Source organism: Uloborus diversus, chromosome 6, assembly GCF_026930045.1.
Source record: "Uloborus diversus isolate 005 chromosome 6, Udiv.v.3.1, whole genome shotgun sequence".
In the NCBI taxonomy this organism is placed as follows: Eukaryota; Metazoa; Arthropoda; class Arachnida; order Araneae; family Uloboridae; genus Uloborus; species Uloborus diversus.
In genome coordinates, this window is record NC_072736.1 from 118,594,126 (window position 1) to 118,618,182 (window position 24,057).

General features: G+C 31.4%; 1 protein-coding gene across 1 annotated transcript in view; it reads left to right on the forward strand.

The window, feature by feature from the left end:
- The first annotated feature begins 139 nt into the window (after positions 1–139).
- LOC129223948 (valine--tRNA ligase-like) overlaps positions 140–24,057 on the forward strand; it is a 69,404-nt gene continuing 45,486 nt past the window's right edge. Inside the window, exons 1-8 of the mRNA XM_054858332.1 lie at positions 140–182; positions 264–463; positions 11,932–12,004; positions 12,237–12,337; positions 18,217–18,344; positions 19,480–19,644; positions 21,472–21,553; positions 22,944–23,063. Of these exons, the coding sequence (XP_054714307.1) occupies positions 302–463; positions 11,932–12,004; positions 12,237–12,337; positions 18,217–18,344; positions 19,480–19,644; positions 21,472–21,553; positions 22,944–23,063 (831 nt within the window). The 5' untranslated portion in view covers positions 140–182; positions 264–301. The remainder of the gene's footprint in view (positions 183–263; positions 464–11,931; positions 12,005–12,236; positions 12,338–18,216; positions 18,345–19,479; positions 19,645–21,471; positions 21,554–22,943; positions 23,064–24,057) is intronic.

Genomic DNA, 24,057 nt, shown 5'->3' on the forward strand with positions numbered 1-24,057 from the left:
AATAATTTTGCAATTTATAGCCTGTCAAGGGAACCTGTTAATCCATAGTTTTGATAAATCCTCTTTTTCCTCCCCAATTTTACATCTTAAAATAGAATTGTGCAAAATTAAATGTCAATCTTTAGTGTTGACTGCAACTATAACGACAAGATCTAACATCAACAAACTTTTCCACCAACGTGGTGATTTAAACTTCTCACAATTGTTTTAATTGAATTTTTTGTCAAACTAGCCTTGTTTTAATCGTTCTTTTAATTTTTCAGCTTCTGTATTGTTACAGAATCAAGAAGAACGCTTCAAAATGCCTGATTTGGGTTCAACTACTTTAGAAAGTATGGATGATGCAACGGGTGCTCCAAAAAGTGCCGCACAACTAAAAAAAGAAGCTAAGAAAAAGGAAAAACTTGAAAAGTTTAAACAAAAGCAAGAAAAAATACAAGCCAAAAATGTTGACAAACCAGCAGTAAGTTACTCTTTTGTGTTGCTTTTTTCTCATCGCAGTAGGGGAAGATCATTTAATACTAAAGAAAATTATGCTTTACTTTCAGTGTCTCATGTTATCGTAAATTGTTTTAGGAGCGTTTTGAATCATTCTGAATAAAACAGCTAACTTTTTTCATAAAAATATTTTTTTTTTTGACATTTTTTGTTTGTGTTGCATGTAGCTTAGTTTTTTCTACCATATTCTTCTCACATTATTATACGTACTCAATTTGGTCACCCCCCCCCCCTCTCAAACAGTGTTATATTACATACTTCTTCACATTGGGAAGTATAATTTAGAACCCAAATACAGAAGCATTGTCATTGCACCAAACTAATTACAGCTAATACCACTCTTTTTTTTTTTCTCTGGAGTCATTTGGATTTTTTCTTTATCTAACCAGTGCTCTTTTGAAATTCCCTTCTGCCTTTTTGAAGTACACTGCAGCTTTTTATAAACTGCTGTAACCAGGGTTGCTATTTTGTCCACTTTTTTGTAAAAAGTCCGGGACGACGGAAAAAGTTGGACAAAATGAAAAATCAACTGATTATTCACACATAAATTTTTTGTTATGTTGTAATAAAATTAGTATATACTTCAAAAACATGTATTATGAATTAATCATTTAATTAAAATATAATGATTGTTAACTTTAGAATTTAATAAATCCAAAAACAATTTTAATTACACATAAGTGCAACTAATTAATATCATAATTTACTTAAAAGTAATAAAATTTAACAGTGTGAATAAGTTATTGGGCATGATTACACTATTATATATTACAATACAATAGAAATTAAATTTAATAGAAAAGTCAAAAGAAATGCCTGGAGACATACTTACAAAATGAAGATTTATAGACTAAAAACATTTTACGGTTATATTTTTCGAGTTTTTATTGATGTCACCCTATAGCAAAATATTTATGTCTTTATGGATATGTTAATGATATACAAATTACTAATTTTGTAGGGTTGTGGTATAGTGCCTAGAAAGAGTAGTGTGCCAATCGGCGGGGAAAAAGTGAGGTCAGATCTGAGGAAAATCCAGGTGGCGCTGCACTCGAGTAGTACGTTATGCTCCTCAATCAGACTCGTTTTAAATCAGCGATTGCATGCTGATTTCGCAGTTTAAAAACCCCGTTTTTCGGATTAAACTTATTTCTGCGCAAAAGACAAATTCTGTAATAAGTGCTAATTGTTACATGGGTGTTCGTTTATTTTTTGAAGCATATAAAATTACCTTATTACCTTATTATAAAACTACCTTACTTCAATGAAAATAGTAGACTATAAGGGCCCATTCATTAAATACGTAAGGGTCCCAAGGGGGAGGGGGGTTGGAAAAGCCTCTACGTACCCTTACTTGGGGGGAGGGTCAAACTCATTCTTACATAATATTTTCCAAGTCGATATTTCACATTAGACATTGCGCGGTCAAGTGATTTGGCAGAGATTATGTTCTATTTGCGTCTGGAAGGTAAGAAACGTGTTAGGATAAGATGTTTTTTTATTTGTTTTGCAAAGAATTTATAGTGTAAAATATAATAAAGGAGTCGCATTACGTACGGCGTGTTATATTTGTAATTAATATTACATCAAAAAAAAAAGAAAAAAAGTCGAAAAAACATTATTTCTTTACGCAAAAGGTTTAATTTAATAATGTGAATTTAATAACGATTCCAGTGATGTAACGATTCAAGATTTGTTATTTTATCATTTTGAAAAACGAAATGGAATCTTACATAAGAATGGGGGGGGGGTGAAAATTCTTACGTACCCTTACATGGGGGAGGGAGGGTCAAAAATTGCCAAAATCATCCTTACGTAATTAATGAATGGCCCCTAAGTATTCAATAACAGTGCGTCTCTTATTTCTCTACTAATAATAAAGCGGAGTCTCTCTGTCTGGATTTCTGTCCGGAATTCTGTCTGGATCCCTGTGACGCGCACAGCGCCTATACCGTTCGGCTGATTTTCATGAAATTTAGTACAAAGTTAGTTTGTAGCATGGGGGTGTGCACCTCGAAGCGAATTTTCGAAAATTTGATTTTGTTCTTTTTTTATTTTTAAATTTTAAAAACAGTTTCCAAAGCAGAATTATCATAAGATGGACGAGTAAATTACGAAATTATCCTGACGTGGAATCGTAACATGGGAAGAGCGAATGAACATAGCCAATTGGCGAGAAATTCATCATCCATTATTTGTAAATATACAGGCTAATCAAATGACCTTTTAATTTTCTCCTTCGGACAAAGTCATGTGGGTACCGCTAGTTACAAAATAAAACTGCTTCTAAATTCTTGAAGCTAATTAAAATTATCAGGGCTTCTCAGTCTGAGTCGAAGAACAGGATAATCTACTTTTACACCTTTGACCAAAATAGTAGCATTGATTTGTAAATTTTCTTCTACTTCAATAATGATCTTTTTATCGTCAATATTATTTTCCACATAATTTTCATTATATACAAAAACTACAATATTTGGAGATTTTTTTAATTTCATACAAACCCAATATTCGTTAGGCAAATTAATATGAACAATTTCATCTATAATAGATTTATACGTGGTTATTTCAGTTTCATCTGCGGAAAGATCAAGTTTTATTTTTTTCGAACGGGGAACATTTTTCTTAACTGCATAATTCCTGATGGACCTTTGCTTTGGTATTTTTTTAGTAAAGTATGTTGGCAGATTTGGGAAAATTGTCGTAATTGCCTCGTCTTTTAAAAAAAGTTTTCCCCGGGGAATCAAAACTTCCTCACCATTTATAATATGCTCATTATGCGTTTCAATAAAATGTTTTTCGAAATGCAGAGCACAAATTGAGCAATATTTATCAAAAACTTTTATCTAACCTGGGAATTAATGAGTTCCACTTCTTTAGTTTTTCTTCATCTGCTGGAGCTTTAAAAAGCGAAACTTTTTCTTTGCATGTTTTGTATCCACTTTTGCACCCTGGTACGAAACAAGATAAAGCTTTACTTCTTCTAATATTAAACTTTGATGCCTCCATTAAAAGCCTTAAACGCTGTTTCATGAAATATTCACGAAATAAAGGTAAAAAAGAGAAACGCGGAACTAAATTGTAACAAAATCCCGCGTGTACTAATGTAAACACCGCGAAATTGAACGTACACCTCGACCGCACTGCCCTCTAGCGGTTTTCATACATTTTGTCTTCAAGAATCGAAGGGGGAAAAGCGCCGATCGGCACACTATTCTTTCTAGGCACTATAGTTGTGGGAACTAATGTCATATACCCCACCCTTGGCGACTTCTTCCTGTCAGCGCCAAGAAAACGATGTATGACGACATATGTCGTACATCATTCTTAGCGATGCTTTTTTACCGCCAACAGGAGAAATTCAGATAAAAAAAAGCATGATCAAAGCACTTCAGAACACTATATGTATAAAAACAACATAAAAACATCGCGAATATACGCTTCAAAAATACCAGAAACTAGAAAGTTTTTGTATAGAAAGAAAAACTACTAGAAAGTATTTAAAATGCTTAAATTAACAAATTACTATAACAGCTCACCAATGAAATATGTACCAATAGAAATAAAAGCTATTTTCTAACATGCATTTCATCAAGCAAAAACTTTTCTCATACTCTGCTAAAAAAGAGCAAAGCGATTCAAATTGTGATGTTTAATGCAGAAATCATCCCCAAAATTAATAACTATTTCAGCCAAAAAAATGCTTAGTTACTCAAATTTTGATGTATGAAAAGTAGAAATGTCTCAACAGAACATCCCAAACATAAACAATACAAAAATACCATACATTAATTTACTATCCAGACATGCTTTCAAAATACTTATTATATTTTACTTAAAATAACACCTTCATATTTTTATAAAATGCTAGAGTCAACTTATTTTCAGAAATTCAGTACCTAAAGGAGGTACGTTTATAGAATATGTCTAAATAATTCATGGCATTGATAAGAATTAACTTTTAGAATAAAATAACCGTACTATTTTTGTAAAATTAATTCACATACAGTAAAAATGTTAAAAACTACAAGAAACCCTCAAGATTTTGTAAAAACAAAATTTCGGAAGAGTTTTTTTTTTTTTTTTTTTTCGTTTTTTTAATTTAAAAAAAAAAAAGAACTTACCCTTTTAAGGTATAAATCCTCACACTCAGTCTGAAACAAAACAACATATGACAATGACTACCTTACAGATACACACCAAGTTGGAGTTTACTTTTAATTAACGTTGAAGTTTAAAGAAACTGGCATTTTCTAATATTTATTCATAAAAAGACAACTATTGAATTCAAACTAACACAAAGTAAGCTTTTCTGTAAGGTATATTGCACGAAAAACAAGAATATCTCCTATGCAAAACTGATAACAAATAAACAAGTTTGAATAGATCTAAGATTGCCAAACACAGATTAGTTTTGGCAGGGATGCCATGCTTAAAAAATTATCGCCTCATTGGTGAGAAAAATATTTCAATTTTGTGCAAAACATCGGATGTCGCCAAATGGGGGGGGGGGGGTATATTACATCTGTACTGGGTTGTGGGTACTTGGAACAGTATCGAAAGAGGGTATTATTAGCATGGGGGGTAGATAGCTTTAAAATGGCCATTAATCTTTATTAGGGACTAATAAATTGAATAGGAACAGCCTAGCTAGGTTCAGAGCCTTTTGCAGATCATCATATTTGTATTACAAAAACAGATTTCACTTCATGTCCACATTTCCTTTATTAATATCAAGTAGTTTTTCTTTTATTTTAAACTATGATTTTAATGTTTTGAGAAACTTCAACCTTTAAAAACCTTAAATTTCTACTTTTTAATTTTATGAATGCATTTACTATAGGCAATTAACCTCCACATCACAGATTAACATCTTAAAATGCACGGCCAGCTTGTGTATTTGTTTCTATAAATGCTATTACATGCAGTTTAACTTATTAACACTCATTTGATTTATCTACACATTTACCTAAACTTCAACTAATCTTAATTTTTTCGTTTTCACTTTAAAATATTTTTCAATCAATTTTTATATACTTTTTTATGTATGCTATTTTAATATTAAAGTAGTACTTGAATAGGAAGAATCTATATAATTATCTATTATTTTCAAACTTCAAATTTTTGACTAAAAACTTTCCGTTTACCGAAAAATTAGACGAAATGGACAAAATGACATTTTGTCTGGGACGGTTTTTTCCGGGATGGACAAAACAGGACAACCCTAGCTGTAACAAGTATCATTCTGCCTCTCACATGATACTTTTTAGCTGATCTTCGGAAGTGGGTCATCTAAGAAAGTTTATATTAAAAATTGATGTGAACTAGAGACGTACCGAGTACTCGGGTAAGTACTCTATACTCGGCCAAATTTTGATCAGGTATTCGGCCAATAACAAGTAGTTGTCATGGGCGGATTTATGGGGGGTCAGAGGGGGGCAATGCCCCCCAGTTTTGGGAGGACTTTATGTAGTAACAACACATCTTCCAAAAAAAAAAAAAATCATTATTTTTTCATTTTTGAATAGTTCAGAAGAGCATGGGTGGATTTATAGGAGGGGGGCAAAGGGAACAATGCTCCCCAGTTTTGGGAGGAGTTTATATAGTAACAACTTATCTTCTAAAATCTTATAACAAAAAAAAAATCATGATTTTTTCTCTTTTGAATAGGAAATTAAAATTTATTTTTTCTTTTAAACTTAAAATAGCCGTTTCTTACAAAGTTTGAACAATACTGTACAAGTGTATAATCTACCACTCAATTTCAGAGGCTGGAAAGTGCAAATTATTGATAGGTTCTAAAATCCCTGAAAAGATTGGCGCAGTATAGCCTACAAGGGCTCTTGAACAAAAAACCCAATCTAACCAACCAAACCTTGAAAATAATTAGACAAGTCTTTGAAACTCCTAAGCAAAGTGTGCTTCAATTTTATTTCTTATCAAGTGTATAAATTAAGAATTGTTCAAATGGGTAGTATGTTACTCTCTTGATACCTATTCTCTAAATCTGTGCACTATTTCTTTTAAAGTATTAACTTGCATCACAAAGCACTTTTAAAGCGTAAAACTTTTTAAAAAAATTATTTGCCTATTATTTCCAATTAACCCTTATAAGACTTCAAAATGCAGAATTTTATATCCATTTTAGATAATTTCCTCCGGGGGAGTAATCCCCGGGCCCCCTAAAACTGGAGATATTCTATATCCCACTTAAAAGGGAGCACAACGTTACTCTCATTCAATTTAAAAAGGACAGCGTGATTACACACAGTAATGAAAACGACACACAAAAAAGTAAAGAATGGCCTTACGCATCACAGAAAACAGACAAAAACATGGGAAGGGGGGGGGGAGGGCAATTAAAAATGTTGCTCCAAAAAAAAAAATCCTGCCCCCCCCCCAGGAACTCAGTCCTAAATCCGCCTATGGTAGTTGTAAAAAATTGAATATTGTTCAAAGCAGATTTTACAATTAATAAAAAAGTGCAAGCATATAATATACAGCAATCATTTACAAGTAAAATTCAAATTTTGAGAACAATGAGGTTTTCTATGCTTCAATGGAGTAAGTCTTATATTTTAATGCTCCAAAGTTAATGAAACTTATTTTTTATTAAAAATGATGTAAAAAAAGATAAGTACAGAAAATATGAAATTTTTATAATATTAAACAGATTTTTGCCACTAACAAAATTATTTATAAGAAGCATTAAAAATACTTTTTCTTAAAATATAAAATTTTAAAAGCACAAATGTGCAGGAGCACTGCAGACACGTGTTTTGTCATTATGAGGATTGCTTTTTTCAATGCACAGAATGTGAGCTTATGGAGTTAAAGACATCCGACAAAAGTCGTATTTTTTTACATTCATTAGCTCACATTTTATGCACTGAAAAAGATGTTCCTTGAAATGCAGAAACACGTTTCTGCAGTGCTCCTGTACATTTGTGCTTTTAACGTTGTTTCATTTGCTTTTAAAAATTATTTGTGTGGCGGACTAGAAATATAGATTGATATGATTTGTTAATTCCAACTTAATTAATCCTACCTTTTATGTATTTGTTCATTTTTAATTTAAAAAGTAACTTATTTGTAAAATTATTGACACAAAAAAAATCTTTTAAATAATGCATAGTTAAATTTCAGCTGAAATTTTGTTTTAAAAATTATTATTTGTACATGGAGGTCTATACTACTATTCCAATGAGTTCAAAATTCATCACGTATGTGTCGGTGGTTCTTCTTAAAACATAATTGGAACGCGGTACTCGGCCGAGTACTCAGTAATCGGCTGCTCAGCCAAAGTGCTACTCGGTACATCTCTAATGTAAACTAATGTGGGAAAAACCTGTAATCACCGCATCACACAGTCAGGGGTCGTCCAGGATTTTTCATAGGGTCTGTTTTTCATGAAAAACCAAATAATATTGTGAAAAATAAATTAATTTTGTGAAAAATCAAATAATTTTGCAAAAAAATTATTATGTTTTTTTTTTGTAAAAACGAAATTTTTGAATTTTGAAATGGCGCAAACTGCATTATTGACATTTAAAGTTGAGTGTTTTCCCTCTTTTCTGTTGATAATATCATTATTGAGTGGTTTTCTAGTATTTGGGAAGGGGGGGGGGGCATCGCTCTCTGGGAGATGGGCACCCCTCAAGCATCAATATTTATTTACCATTCTACATTATGTTAAATTATACTAGAAGTGTTATATGTATAGTATTTGAAGTAGTTGTAACATAAAAATTAAGGGAGGGATTTAACTTTTTGAACCAAGACACTTAAAGAGCTCAAAATTTCATTGGAAACTTGTAAACTTCTTGATTTTTAGAAAAATGAAAAAATATTTTATTTGTTTACCTCTTAAAAAAGCCTACTAAACACCGAAAATTTGTAAAATCAGATTCCCTTAGCGGATGCAAAGAGATAGCAATCCTCAAAGTGAAGGCATCAAAAGTATAAAAACGGTTTGTAAAATAAATTTTTGTGATAAAATTATTTAAGAATTATATTTTAGAGTCCTATGATAAACGTAACATTAATATCTGGACACCGTTGAAGCAAAAAAATAAAATAAAATAAAAAATGAACCATCGATTCAGCATTTTCATTTTTGACTCATAAAAGAAAATAGAATTCCGCTTTAAAAACTTGAAATAAATGTTGTTACAAAAATAGAGACTTTTCATTTATATACATCCTAATAAAGCAAAGTTAGCTTGAAAAATGAATAAAACATGATTCTCATATCAGATGTAAAAAGATTGCGTTTTTCAAAATGTAGGCATCTAAAGAAAAAAACGGTAAATAAAAGAGTTAATTTAAAGTTAATTATCCTTTTTAGAATCAAAAAATCAAACCCATATAATTTTCTCGCAAAATAACAGATAAACATTGCACTGCCAGAGGCTAAGTGGCGCGATCAAATTTTCTCCCCACCCCTACTATCCTTTGCAGTTCTAAGTTCATTTCACTGTATATTATTGTTTATTAAGTCATGAGCGTGAAGAAAAGGATAAAAGGGCTTACAGCACAAGTGTCAGAGAAGGTTGACTCTTTTCGTTTTTGCTTTCTCGGAGAAGTTTAAAACAACACCCCTGCATAAAACAAACAAGGAAAATTATAAACCAAACTGACTTTCAGCTTTTAATTTCTTTTAAGAAACTAACAACAAGCATTATATTTATTTGGCCGTAGTTATTTATTTATAGTTATTTATTGTAGTTATTTATAGTTATTTATGATAGTAATTTATCGCTTGCAGGAGCATCACAAAAGTGGCGTTTTTTTTGTTTTTTTTTTTTGCAAAATCAGCAGATTTTTTATAAGTTGATCCCTCTAATTTAACTTTAAAAAAGGTTCCAAACGAATTCGTTTTTACACACGAAAATATGCTGCGCTATTTTGATTTGAGATTTGCTCTTTCAATAAACAATTTGTGAAAGATCCGTTTTTGTTTATCAGAATTTTTTGAAGGGTTCATTTTGTTTGGTCGGATTTTTGTGAAGGATCCGTTAACGGACCCAAATTTCCTCTGGCCAGATCCCTGACAGTAGAAACCACTGCACCACCTATTTGAAATTATAGGTGCTTGTGGTGTAAATGTTTCCGATCTTACAAAGGTGTTACTCCATGTTAGTAATTTAAAACTTTTTCCCAAGGGCTTTGGGAAAATTCTAAATACCACTTTAAGAAATAACCAACTTTAATATAGATCATGAATTTAATTTTGTTAATAAATTAGAAATTCTTAGCTATTGATCAAACTATAAAAGCATTATAAAATTTTGAGCAAAACCCCCCAGGTCAACAATGCTCCCCCTTCAAATACTATAGTGTACCCTCAAGGAACAAGACTCCCTAAAAGTTTTAATGACACAATCTGGGCAGTGGGTGCCCCGTTATAAATGACTTCTTTTTTAACTTTCTTTTTAAATATGTCTTTCATCTACTCTGAAAAAATGGAAACAAGTCTTTCCATCTGCAGTTGCTTTATAATAAAATGAGTTTGTTAGGAGAACTTTATTTCTTATGAATTAATTGAATCTACAATACCTAATGCTATTTTACCAGGAACGGGAAATATGCTAATACGGGGTGGCGACAGATCAGGGAAAAGTCAGGGAACTTTATCACTCCGGGAAATATCATGGAATTTTTAAAAAATAATGAAAATTCAGGGAAAATGGATCAAATGAAGAAAGAAAAAAAATTTCCTTGCAAAGTGATGTACTTTAATTCCCAACGAATTTTCCGCCAATGATTTGTTTTAAAAAAGTAAAATTAATGAGATGCGATTATACAGTGCGGCATATTTGTGCATCTTTTTTCCTCAAGGTCAAAGTATTCAATCGTAGGATGAGCTTCCTAAGATTGATTCTGTGTCTGTAAAGTTGTTTATATATGTTTTATCAAGCTTGAATTGCATTCCATTCTATGTGAAATAAACAAACCTACAGGCATAGAGGAAGCCATCAACCGACTTTGCTCCCTTGCCTTTACTCACTGTCTTGAAGTAATTAGTATACTGTTATCACGATTTCAAGAAAAAATCTTTGGTTTTCAAATTAATGCTGAAAAATCTTTAAAGTTATCACTTGGCATTTTTAATTTAATTGCTCAAATTAATTTTGACTTAAACTCAAATTTGTCTTTTTGCCATGGTATTCGCTTTCCTTTTTATTGCATGAAGGTTCTTTTTTTTTCTCAGACTTTAAAACTCTTTTATTTTAAAACCATATACATATACATTTTGAAATTAATAATTGTTTTTGCATTTAAATGTTGTTTGTTACTAAAGTAATCTAAGATTTTTTTTCGACAAGTAATGAAATCATTTGAAATTGAATTGTGTACATAAGTAAATATTTTTTTTTTGTTTTAATAGTTAAAATGCTGTATTCATTCATTAAAACTTAAGTTCTTGATTAGAGAGTAGCTCACTGTGACTGGTTGTTGAAAGATTTGAATTTGTTTTACCTAAATATGTCTTTTCTACCGTGTGCAGGTAAAGGGCAGAAACAGCACATTTTTATTTATTTATTTTTATTTATTTATTTTTTATTTATTTGTTTATTTATTTATTTATTTATTTATTTATTTTTTGTCATCTTATGGTTTGTTATCTTTATTGTACGAGCTCGCTTTTTTGGTTTCCTCTGAAAAAGAGGCACGAAAAAAACGTCTAATTCCAACATTTTCTAATTGTTGGTACTGAATCCACCACACATTTCTTCAAATATCTCGAAAACTCATTTCTGCAGATACTGCTGTTTACCTAAACGCGGCAGTGTTATTTACGTTAGTAAAACTACATTACTTCTATACTTTAACTATCACTTGTTACTCTTGAAGTAACAATTGTACTGCTTAAAATTCAGTTCAAGATTATTTCCATTTAAATTTTAGTTTTATCATGATTAGATAGTCTTCAAGCTTTAAAAGTGGTTTTAATGTTTTTTTAGAATTCTTATGTTAACAGGTTCTTGGAAGTAAAGTATTTGTTTTAGATTTCCTGTAATATTTCTCTGTCGATAATTTAATAACTATTTTCACCAAAAAAGAGCATCTTTTCAAAATATATTTTTAATTAACAGCTTAAACTGTTTTGAACACTGCATTTTATTTAATATGCAATGCTTTTCAGGTAGGGCAAAGAAAGGAATTCATTATCATTGGTAACATAAACCAGGGAAATTTGGTGAACTTAATCAGGGAAAAGTCAGGGAACTTTTTTTTTCCAGTTTCTGTCGCCACCCTGTAATAATTTCTTCACTTTTTATTTATTGATTTATTTATTTTGGGTCAAAACATGTTAATGTTTATGTATTTATGGATAAGCAATCCAAAAGAATTTTTAAATATTGATCAATGTCATTGTTTTCTTTACTTTGTTGTTAAGAGATCTTAAGATTAAATTTTGCTTTACAGAAGAAGATAAAGGAGAAAAAAGAGAAAGAAGTTTTGATTTATGATAAAGAAGTAGCTCCTGGTGATAAAAAAGGTAATATTCTTGTATTTTAGATTAGTATTGTCTAGTTAGATAGTAACATTTTTTCATTTAAAAAAAAAAACTTTATTTTGTTTTTCAAAAAAAAAAAAGGGTTTTATTCAAATTGAATTTTTACAAGGGCTGTTATGTTTGAAAAAAGGCCTTTGAGTTATCTGTTTAGTTTACAAACTTTTTGTTAAGCTTTGTAGAATTCGTTTGTTGAACTTGTGTTTTTCTATTGTAGACATATCTGGTCCCATGCCAGATGCTTACAGTCCAAAATATGTTGAAGCAGCTTGGTATGCCTGGTGGGAAAAATCAGGTTTCTTCAAACCAGAATATGGTGTAAGTAAATATAAAATTTATGTATTTGAATCTTACTAAAGTTTTAAAATGACTTTTCAGATGGTATGAAGTTATGCTAAATACAATTTTTTTTTCTTTTTTTTTTTTTTTTGTCAATGAAAATATGACTAGTGTGCAACATGGAGTTTGCACTTATATTAATTTTCAAAGGCAAAATGGAAGTAAAAACTCCTCTGATTTTCAATTTATGCAAAAATTATATGTTTCTACTAGTTGTTGCTACTTATTGTTTTATTTACCAAGGAAGAAATATTGTTTTATAAGATGTAGAAAGATTTCCTTCTGCTGCATTTACATTGAAGAGACAAGAGATATGTACTCGGAGCTGCCAAAAATCGTAGAACTACAGCTTTAAACTACAATGCTATTAAAAGTGTGTCCAAAACTTACAATTTTCTGGGTTTTTTTTTTGGATTGCAATGCCGACTGTCATTGAATCTTTGGCAAAAAAGTGGAAAAACTGCCAAAAATTCCGTGAAGAATATAAAAGCACTTGGCCATTCCTGGTTTCACCTTCAAAGAATGGTTATGCAAGATGTACTATTTGCAATAGCGATTTTTCAGCTGAACATGGTGGCTGCGATGATTGCGGCAAGCATGTAAAAATATTGCTTTGCTGCTTTATAATAATTCTAATTTTTTTTTTTCGAAATTAACAAAAGAAATTTATTATAATAAATGATTTTAAAAATAATTTATTTCAAATTAAGCTGTTACTTTTCCTAGTATATGTTTTAAGCATAAATTATTCACTTTGGCTGTCGCAGCTGTTATAAAATCTGCCCCAGTTCAAAATTTTACCTGATGAGTGAAGATGTATACAAAAGTCATAGGTTAGAAAGATTATAAAATTTCTCAGCTTGTTTGAAATAACTTCTATGTATTTCAAACAAAAGCAAAATGTTAGAAAATCGAATAATTTTTCATCAGCGTTAAATTGTGATCTTGTAACTCCTCTCCTATTTATCTTTCTTTCTTTCTTTCTTCATGTAATTTTGCAGAATTTATGGGGTTTTACCAGGATTCACTGATATATATCAGTTGATATATATTACAATATGTATCGGATATTTATTTTAAAATATCATGATATTTTCGATATTTATTTTTTCAACTAGGGTATTTTCAGAAAAAAAAATCGATCATAGTAATATTGTTCATTTATTGTTTAAAAAAAAAAAGTTATGTACTATATTTTTATGATGTATTAATGCATCATTAATATAACAAACTAATATAATATTCCTTTTTAAAATTATATTCATAAAAGTATTTGTAATATAACAATTTTAATTCTTATTAAAAGTACTTAATTAAATATTAAATGTTGGTCAGAAAAAAAAAGAAATTGTCTTATGACTGTGCACCAACTAATGCATATTTTTTATTTCTGAATCATATAACTGTGTAAAAGCAGCTAACAGAGGAAAAGTGAGTAAAACAGCTAATGCTCCAAATAAACTCCATTAAAATCGGTAAAAATGTCAAATGAAATATCAGATATAAATAATGAAAGAAACCTTAATTTTTGGTCTACATATTGTTCTAATAATGTAAGAAAATAAGAATTATTTGAGAATACATTTACTATTTTGAAAAATTTAGTTAGTGCTGATTGAAAAGATGAGATATATATCAAAATATCTGATAAAAATCAAAATGCTGGATATTTTCGAAAATATCATGATATTTTCGAGCCCTGGGTTTTACCTTGTCACCCTTTGAATTGAAAAATTAAAGACTTTAGAAAGGCAGTGTTTTTGTTTCTGAAGTTACTTTCTTTTGCATACTAATGAGTTAAAAGATATTAACTTATTTGAATAATCTTCAATCATTGAGGCATCAAAAAATTACAGTTTTATTATTTCATCTCTAAATTTATGTTTTAATCAATTTTCCTGAAAAGAATACATACTTTATTTCCTGCTGATAAAGCTAGTTCTAAAAATAATGTTTTTCTCTTTTTAGTTAAGTTATTTTTCTTTTTTGCACCTCACCCACACATAAGCGTGTGCAGAGCTTCAGTAATGGAGGTACTATACTGTACCAATGTCTAGGAATTCAGAATACTGCCAGAAGGTCCATGTGCTCCATTAAGAAAAAAAATGAAGAAATAAGCATGAAATGAGTTTCATGTCAACTTTGATATAAAATATATAAATATTAAAACGCAAAAGGTTTTGTTAAATCAATTCAGCACCAGAAAAGTGCATGACTTAACATCACGCTATTCGTTAATGAAAGGTATTTTCTACCCTCTCTTTTGCAATTAGTATATTTTTTTTTTTAAACTCATGTGTAGATATCTCTATAGAGTCTATGAGTACTAGAATGAAAAGCTTCTCACTTTCCCTGCAATTTTAATGAAATATTACCTATATAGTTTCGGCTGGAATGGGTTTAGATTACAAAACATGGACTTTTTGAAATGAAGGTTTGTAAATGAAAACTTTTTTTTTCGAACACGTACATACCTTCAACTCCCAATAACTAGAAGCCTTATCACAGGAATATTCCTTTATCTCAAAGTTTTTATTCGGTCTCAAAATTATTTGGTGTTTTCATTCCAAAATTGTCTCAATATCTCAAATGAACCCCTTTTAAGTCGAAGTTTTTACAATAGCTTAGCTTTCTTTTTATGCATAAAAATGCAGCCAAAATAAGAAAAAAAGTGTTTTCCGCTTTAACACACTGCTTTGCTTATCAGCTTGTGTGATGTTGATAGTTTATTCACAATAGAGCTCTATAATGTATGCGGTGTTGGAAGACTATGTGAGAAGTAGCCAGTTGGCTACTTTTAGCCATTTCTGACGACCTAAAATTTTATTGCTGGCCAATCTTTGTAAGACTTGACATTTCATCAAAAATTAAACTAGTATGTTGTGGCCATCACGAAACTTTCTTCTATATTTTTCTTTTTCTTTTTTTTTTTTTTCTGATCCCTCCCCATGCTTGACGAGGAAGCAATATTCCCAACAAAAACAAAATTACACATGCAAAAACTTGACCCAATGTCTGAATTATTGCAAAAGCAAAGCAAAGAGCGAAAATTGAAAGTTATTTTAAAAGCCTTGCTTGAATGAATTACAAATATTTTATTTGTTAACAAACATAAGATGGCAACAGTTAAAAATTTTAAATCATTGAGATAATATTTCCTATCATTTCCATACAATTAAAATCACGAGAAATACGCAGACGACAATCTATTACGATTTATCTTTCTTATTGTTGCATTAATAAAAATATTTTTATTCGCAAAAAAAAAAAAAAAAATCAACACCTCTTGGAGCGATCGGCGTCAAAATAGAACCAAAGCCTGTTTACATATGGATTCACATATATTCCAAATTTCAACCAGAACGTAGCATTACTTCTTGAGATAGGGCACTCAAAATGGAAAAAAAGAACGGGTGATTGCGCTACCCCCTTTTTAGCTGTTGACACAAAAATAAAATCAGTTCTTATACCCACTAAGGGCTACTTGCCGATAAATTTTTCTTTCATTCCGTTCGTTATTTCTTGAGATACAGCAGTCACAATTGACGACAAAAAACGTTCTATAGCTCAACCCCCGTTTGAGTTATTGACACCAAAATTGAATCAGCACCTGTTCCTGTTAATACCAACATATGGACCAAATTTTGTTTGATTCCGCCAGTAACTTCCTGAGGAATAGCAAGCACGCGTAACTCGAAAAACGTCCCATTGCTCCACCCCCCTTGGAGGAATTCGCGCCAAAAACTAATGGGCACAAGTTCACATAGGGGTACATATGTGTACTAAATTTCGTTCGATTTCATGCGGTAGTTTTTGTTGTAGAGCGGCCACAAAAAACTGGTCACACACAGACGTGACACACATACATACACACGCACATACACACACACACACACACACACAGACAGACAGACATTTTCCAAAAATGGTCGAAATGGACTCAGCACACCTCAAAACGTTCGAATCCGTCAAAATTCGAAATTCGAAAATTTGCACGAATCCAATACTTTCTTCTATATATTAGATATAGAAGAAAGTAAAAATGAGCCTTTATTTTCTGGATGTCTCAAATAATCTGCTTTTCGACCAAAGAGGTTTAGAAGCAATATCAACTGGAGCCTGCAACATACAAACTTAATGACATTTTAAGATGCAATAAATATTTAAGCTGTGAAAAATAACTCATTATTTCAAAGCATCTTATTGGAATTTATTCCTGATTGAGATAATTCTATGTAGTACTAATAATTAATTTTATCCAAACTGTAGGTATTATAGTCTATCAATTACGCACTATTCTTGGGGGGGGGGGGGAATATTCTTCAGAAGGCTGGGAAAGGAACTTCCAATAACTCGAACTACCGATTACTCAAACTCTTTAGCCTGTCCCATGGGACTTCGAGTTATTGAGAGTTGACTGTACTTCAATATATGTAGTATGAGAACTGAAGGCCCTCATACACTAAGTTGGCAAAAGAAGCAGATTTGTCATTGATTCGTTGTAATTCTGTTTAAAAAAACATTTTTAAGTACTATTTAAAGAATACTACAAAGATACAGTAGACCCTCATTTTAGGCAGGTTTATTTTACACAGTTTAAGATTTGACACCTTTATTTTATTTTACATCAATGAGTTTCGGTTTTACGCGGATGTGGCAATGCAAATAGATATCATTTTCTTCTATTTCAAAATCAACTCCTAAAGATTGCACGTGTAATCAACTGCATTTTAACATGCTAATAATCAAGCTTGGCCCACTGGAGACATTTTATGCGATTGGTTCCAGAGCTCTTTCCAGAAGTAAAGTTATTAAACTCACACAGTTCAGAATTCACTGAAAAAAGAGCTTTTAGAAGTGACAAAGGAGACCAAAACCAATGAGGATACTGATGTCGGTGACGCACAACGAAAAACGTTTACATTGAAAACTTTGAGCCATTCCTAGACAATAGAAATGATCTTTCTGATTTGTTAATGAAGGAAGATTCTAACATGGAAATGACGCAGGTGATCATGGATGCCTTAATGCTCTGCAAGTAATTACAGCGAAAAATTCTTAATGACTGCCAAAAGACTATCATAGCCAGCTCCTCTTTATAAACAGAACACGAAATTAATTTATGTTCTTTTTATGCATGTGGTGCATAAAAGTCAATATAAGTACACATTAAACTCATTATACAATTAGACATCACTAGAATGAAGTATTTTGTTATCTACGGGACCAAGCCTCTATTTTAACACTATTATTAGGTCTGAATTTTCTCAGCATTTCCGTGGAACGTAACCCCTATGTAAAACGAGGGTCTACTGTATTTGAATCACTCAATGTTTTTCGTAGTGGAAAGAATTGTTTTATAACTTGTGTAAAATAGTCATTAAGCATGGGCGCCCATAAAGGGAGACTCGAGCCTCCCTCTGGAAATTGATATTGCCATATTTCAAATACATTTTGAGCATAAATAGAAAATTTTCACCGCAACCAATGGGCCAGTCCTGAACGACTGTCATTCAAAGTTTTCTTACGTTTACAAATTTCTTCTTCTTTTAAGGAAAGCAAAAATATAAACTCTCTTAAAACTGTAAGTCTACCTGAATTTCAAAACTAAAAATCTTCATCAATCTAACTTACCTTTTTTTTAATTTGTAATCAGAAGAAAGAACAAAAAAGATAGTTTATTACGACTATTTTTATTTATTAAAATTAAAGCTTTAAAACAAACATTTTCTTAGCCCCCCCCCCCTCCTCAAAAATTACAGATATGAGCAGTCATGTCACTAAATGATTTTGAGTGTACTGAGAAGTACACTTGTTTTATCAGACTAAAATGTAAACATCTGATTTTTTTCCCACAGGGTAAAGATTTGACTCAAGTCAAGGAAGATGAGAAGTTTGTTATTGTTATTCCTCCCCCAAATGTAACAGGCAGTTTACATGTTGGTCATGCTTTGACCAGTGCCATTGAGGATTGCATAACAAGATGGTATGTAATTGAGCAAAAACTGATTTTTGCTTACAGCTATCTAATAGTTGTGTTGTATAATTACATAATAATTCTAATTGTGTCCTGTTAGTAAGAAATATTTCAATTTTTATACAATTAAAACTGTTAACTATAATGTTTTTTCATTTAAGTTTATTAAAATTTTTCAAAGTTGGCTTTTTTTGTTTCTAAACAGCAGCCCGCTTGTTTTAATATTTGAAAAGTTAATAAAATTTTACTAAGAATCAAGTGTCAAACTTATTTTTTTGCAAACTAGTTCTTGAACCTCTAATGTGTATGCATGAAAAGAAACATCAAGAGGTTGACATTTAATTAGTGTGAATACATTTTTAGATCCCAATCAAGTGCTGTTATATTACTTCATCAATAGTCTCAACGATAGCCAAGCTTATTTATACTTATAAGACAGAGGGAGAATTTGAGAAATTGTGAAAAAAAAAAGTTAAAATAATGTATTTAAAATCTAAAAACATTGACTTGGTGTTTCACATTGTGGACTCTAGAGAATGTTTTAAAGAGAGGAAGGAGTAAAATCTTTGCAAAAAAAATTTGTACTTCATACATTTTTCTGTTTTTATTAATGCACCAGCTAATTATTCACAAAATAATAAATAATAATATAGTTAAATAATTATTTAGTTAAATTTTTGTTTGGAAACATGCTGTAGATTTTTCATAGGTGACAAATATTTCTTCCCCTTTTCTTTAAGGATTTATTCTCTGAAAATAATTTTATTTTTTCTAAGCTGAAAACTCAGTCTCAATTCCAGTCAAAGTTCAGTTAAAGACTTAACTAATTAGAAAAACTCTATAAAGCTCTTTTGTAACCAATTAGAACATAGGTAATTTCAGATCTATGTCATCATAAAATATGTAGTTATTTAAATTTCTACATTTTTCTTTTCTTCTTTTCTTCTTTTTTTTTTTTTTTTTTTTTTTTTTTTTTTTTTTTTTTTTTTTGGCAATGTGATGGTAAATATTCTTAGTTCTATGGTTATTCGTATTTTCTCTTAAGTTTGCTTTTCCACTTAGCTTGAATGTCTGTATGTTAGATTTGCACTACTAACTATCATTCAGCTAATTACATCCTTGACCTTGAATCATCTCAATTTAGGCACAGAATGAAAGGTAAAACAACTCTTTGGAATCCTGGTTGTGATCATGCAGGTATTGCCACTCAGGTAGTTGTAGAAAAGAAACTCTGGAAGGAGCAGCAGAAACGAAGGCATGATCTTGGGCGGGAAAAGTTCATTCAAGAAGTCTGGAAATGGAAAGAAGAGTAAGTATAATTTTATGTAAAATGTTAGAAAAAAGCTTGAATTTTTCGAAAAAATATCATGAATCAAGTTTACTCTACTTGGGTAGATGTTATTATTTATTGCATTCTACCATAAAATTCACATTCATATAAATATATTTTAAACTTATTTTGGTCTTCTATTCTTCTATTCAGGGTCGAATTTAGGGGAGGGCAGGCGGGGCTACTGCCACGGGGCCTCCACAACAAAGGGGTCCCCACAATAAAATTTTTACAAAGTATCCTAACTTTCACGGGTCGAAAATATCGGATATACACATATATATCAAAATATTTGGATGTATATCAAAGTATCGGATATTTTCGAAAATACAATGATCTTTTCGAACCTTGATTAGGGGCCCCCACTCCTTCGTTGCTCGGGGCCTCCTCACTTCCAAATCCGTCCCTGCTTCTATTGACTAATAACTTATTTCTTGGGGGGGGGGGTTGGAAAAATAGCAGTTTGATTTTAGTGATATTGCAATGATTCACAAAGGTTTCAGAAACTCCATTTAGGGTTGGCATGAGGTTTTAAAGAGAAATTAGAAACAAGGAAAACGTAACAATCAGGAATGGTAGGGAATAAAATCTTGTTGAATTGTTTTGAGAGGCTATCCACTCTTGATGTCACATTTTGAGGGGGTTTGAAACTGATGGGGGGAGGGGAGGTAATAATATGTATGGCACCACACATTTTTTGTTAGATGTGTTTATGAAAAATAGAGTGATGTGACAAAGAGGAGTGCAGGTATAAGGTGAAGTGTGATACTTTGTCACAAAGGGGGGGGGGGTCAAAAATGTTGAAGAAATGGGACATCATTTACAAACAGCTCTAACTGAATGTAATCAGGTCATTTTTCTTCAAGTGGTTCAATTTTCCTAATTGTCCCCGCTCAAACCATTTTAGATATAATCGACTTTTTTTCATATTCTGAAGATGTCTTGAGGAATCAAAGTAATACAGGCAAAACTTTCACATAAAACCACATCCACTTCCTGAACCAAAAGGCACATCATACCATTGTAAAGCATAGCAGGAAATGCAAAGTTTGTTCTTTGCTTTATTCATTACAGAAGTAGGTGTCTGATCAGACTAAAATGAACTCTCATGACAATTCTTTATGTTCATTCCAAATCTGCTTAACATGTCATTTTAATACCAACCAGTAGTTAGTTTTCTATTTGTTAGAACTTATCTTCCAATGGTGCTCAAAACTTGTTTAATGTTTTGTAATAAGTCGCATGCAGGGGCGTACACAGAAATTTTGGGGCCAGTCACAAATGACTTCTATGGGCTCCTGTCCATATTGTTATCCCCTTCATCCATACACATATTTCATCCCTCATTTCAGAAAACTTGGGCGCCCTTCAGTCTCAGGCCCGGGCCAACAGGTTCCCCCCCCCCCATGCACTCCCCTCATCACATGAATATTTCCCAATTTTATTTTTAAAAAAACCACTATTTTATTAGAATGATGCAGTACATAGAAACTCACCACAATAGATTACATTACCTCAAAGTGGAATGAAAACCTTCATAAACTCATAATACGCTTGCTTTCACCAATAGTCTATGAAACATGTAATGGTATTAAATTGTATTATGGTTTTCTATTGATTTACATCATGAGTGAAATTATTTTAAGTTGAGTTTCTTATTTTGTTAATCAAAAAAGGAGTTTTGAAATTATATTTTTTTGAATAATGTATTGTAGTTTATACCCCATCATTTATGTAAATTATAAATATGTTGATGCTTTAATAAAAATTGTTGTGCATGCATTTTCATTAGACTAATTGTTTCAGAAAAGGTGACAGGATATATGAACAATTGAGGCTGATGGGATGCTCTGTTGACTGGGATCGTGCAACCTTTACAATGGACCCAGTAAGCTTTAAATATGTTCAGTTTTTCCTATTTTATTTATTACTAGTGGTACCCGCACGGCTTTGCCCATAATAGAAAAATTAAAAGGTCTTTTGGTTCGCCTGTATATTTACAAATAATGTATGGTGAATTTCCTCGCCAATTGGCTTGTACCCATGTTACGGTTCCACGTTATGATCATTTCGTATCTCGGCAATTGGCTTGTGCCCATGTTAGGGTTCCACGTTATGATAATTTCGTAATTTACGCGTCCATCTTATGATATTTTTGTTCTTAAAATTGGGATAGAAAAAGAACCACATCGAAATTTCAAAAAATCGCTTCGAGGTGCACACCCCCATGCTATAAACTAACTTTGCGCCAATTTTCATGAAAATCGGCCGAACGGTCTAGACGCTATGCGTGTCACAGACATCCAGACATCCTCTGGACAGAGAGACTTTCAGCTTTATTATTAGTAAAGATGTATATGTATATTACTCAATTTTGATGTGCGTTTGTTTCTACGAGGATAGATCAAAAATAAACTGGAATTTGTCTCGTAACGTTGTTGTTAGTATTTAATCTGATGCTGCTTTGCTAATATGTTAATGAAGATGTCTGAAAAAGAGTTTTTGTGTTCGCACAATTTTTGGAGACCTGGGCTGCTTCAGTACGCCATGAATGAGCAAGAAGTGCACATATCTGTTGCGCAGCGCATAGTTATTAAATTTCGTGCAAAAAAAGGTCACCAAACACTCTGAAATTTTGAGACAGATTCACGCACAGTTTGTGGAAGAAGCACTTTGCACAGTCAAGTATATGAGTTGGATAACAAAATATATGGCAAATAGAGAAGCTGTAAGCAATGAATCTGATGAAAGAAGATCACTGTGGGCAACATTGTTGCCATTTGTGACCTTATTGAAGAATTACAACCAATACAGGCTATTACTGTCGTCTTTTGGATGAAGCAGAAACTGCATATCACAGCATAGGATGACCTCAAGCAAACTTCATTTTTCTCTCTGAAATTGCAATGCAACATACTGCTGCTTTAAACCCGGAAAAATTTTAGAAATTTCATCATACATCTCTGAAACCCCTACGTACAGTCCAGATTTATCGCCTAGTGACTGCCATTTGTTTAAAACACTCAAAAAAGATCTAGGAGGACAAAAATTTGATGATGTACTTGGATCATGTTGAACATATACTAATTGTTGCAACATTGTCCTTCCATTGTGTAAGAGCTTTACTGTTCTACTATTACGTGATTTAATTGGTCAGCAGAAATTCCTTAATTTGTTTTATCCTTTTCTTTCCTTGTTATGAGTACCTTTTTTATGTCTTGCACTATACATGCTGCAGTTAACTTGTTAATTGTTCATGCTTATTTCATTATTTGCAGAAAATGTGCCGAGCAGTGACTGAAGCATTTGTGAGGCTTCATGAGCAAGGTCTGATTTATCGAGCGAATCGTTTGGTCAATTGGTCTTGCACATTGAAGTCAGCTATATCAGATATAGAGGTAAAAATATTTTTGAAATGTATTTTGAATATTCTTCCTATACATGTTTACACACACACACACACACACTCACACACATATATATATATATATATATATATATATAAATACGTTGGCACCCAAAACGGATAATGATGGTGCTACCCCGTGAAAATGGTTAAAGTTGAGCCGAAGAAAAAAAATATGTAAATGCAATGAAAAATTTTTGAAATATATAAATATTCAGTGGTCAATCTTCATTTCTATCGATGAAGCATCATAAGCATATTTAGCAGTAACTGTCTAAAAATTTAGGAAATAAACGATTACCGACTGTTCAAGAAAGATCTATTCATGTTTAAATGGAACTTGCTCTCTCTTTGAGCATTTTAGAACTTGCCAATTCTAGTTAAAAAATATTAAATTTAATAAAAATTTAAACAAAACTCAACTAAATAAACTTAAAATATGATAAAACTTGACATGCAAATAAATTTTCTTGAAGTGTTTAAGCACTACCTTTCCAACAAGCCTTCTACTATAGGTGTTGACACCGTAAGTGTGATGTAATCTATGGGAATTTTTCTATTTCTTTCTGTTTTTTACTCCTTTGAATCAATAATGCATAAAATATATTTATTTTTCTGTTTTTATCATTAAATTGCATTTGTTGTTCACAGTACTTAGCAATAAAGTTTAGAGAGTGAAAATGACTGGTTGGTTTAAAGAACACTTAAAAACATTAACATCAAGGCTTTTAGCTACCGTTTTATTTTTCTTTTCTGACTTTTATTAAATTTTTGGGAAATTTACTGTTTTTTTTTTTTTTTTTTTTTTGATATAACTTTGCTTTTTTGCTTAGATCATTTATTTCAAGCAAAATCATCAACTCCAGGGATTTAATCAGATAATATGTGGCTTGGTCTGTAATAATAATGGCCAAATTGTTAATTAAAACAAAGTCCAAGAATTTTTTGAAGATTTTAAACAGCCCTGCCCCTCTTTAAAAAAAAAA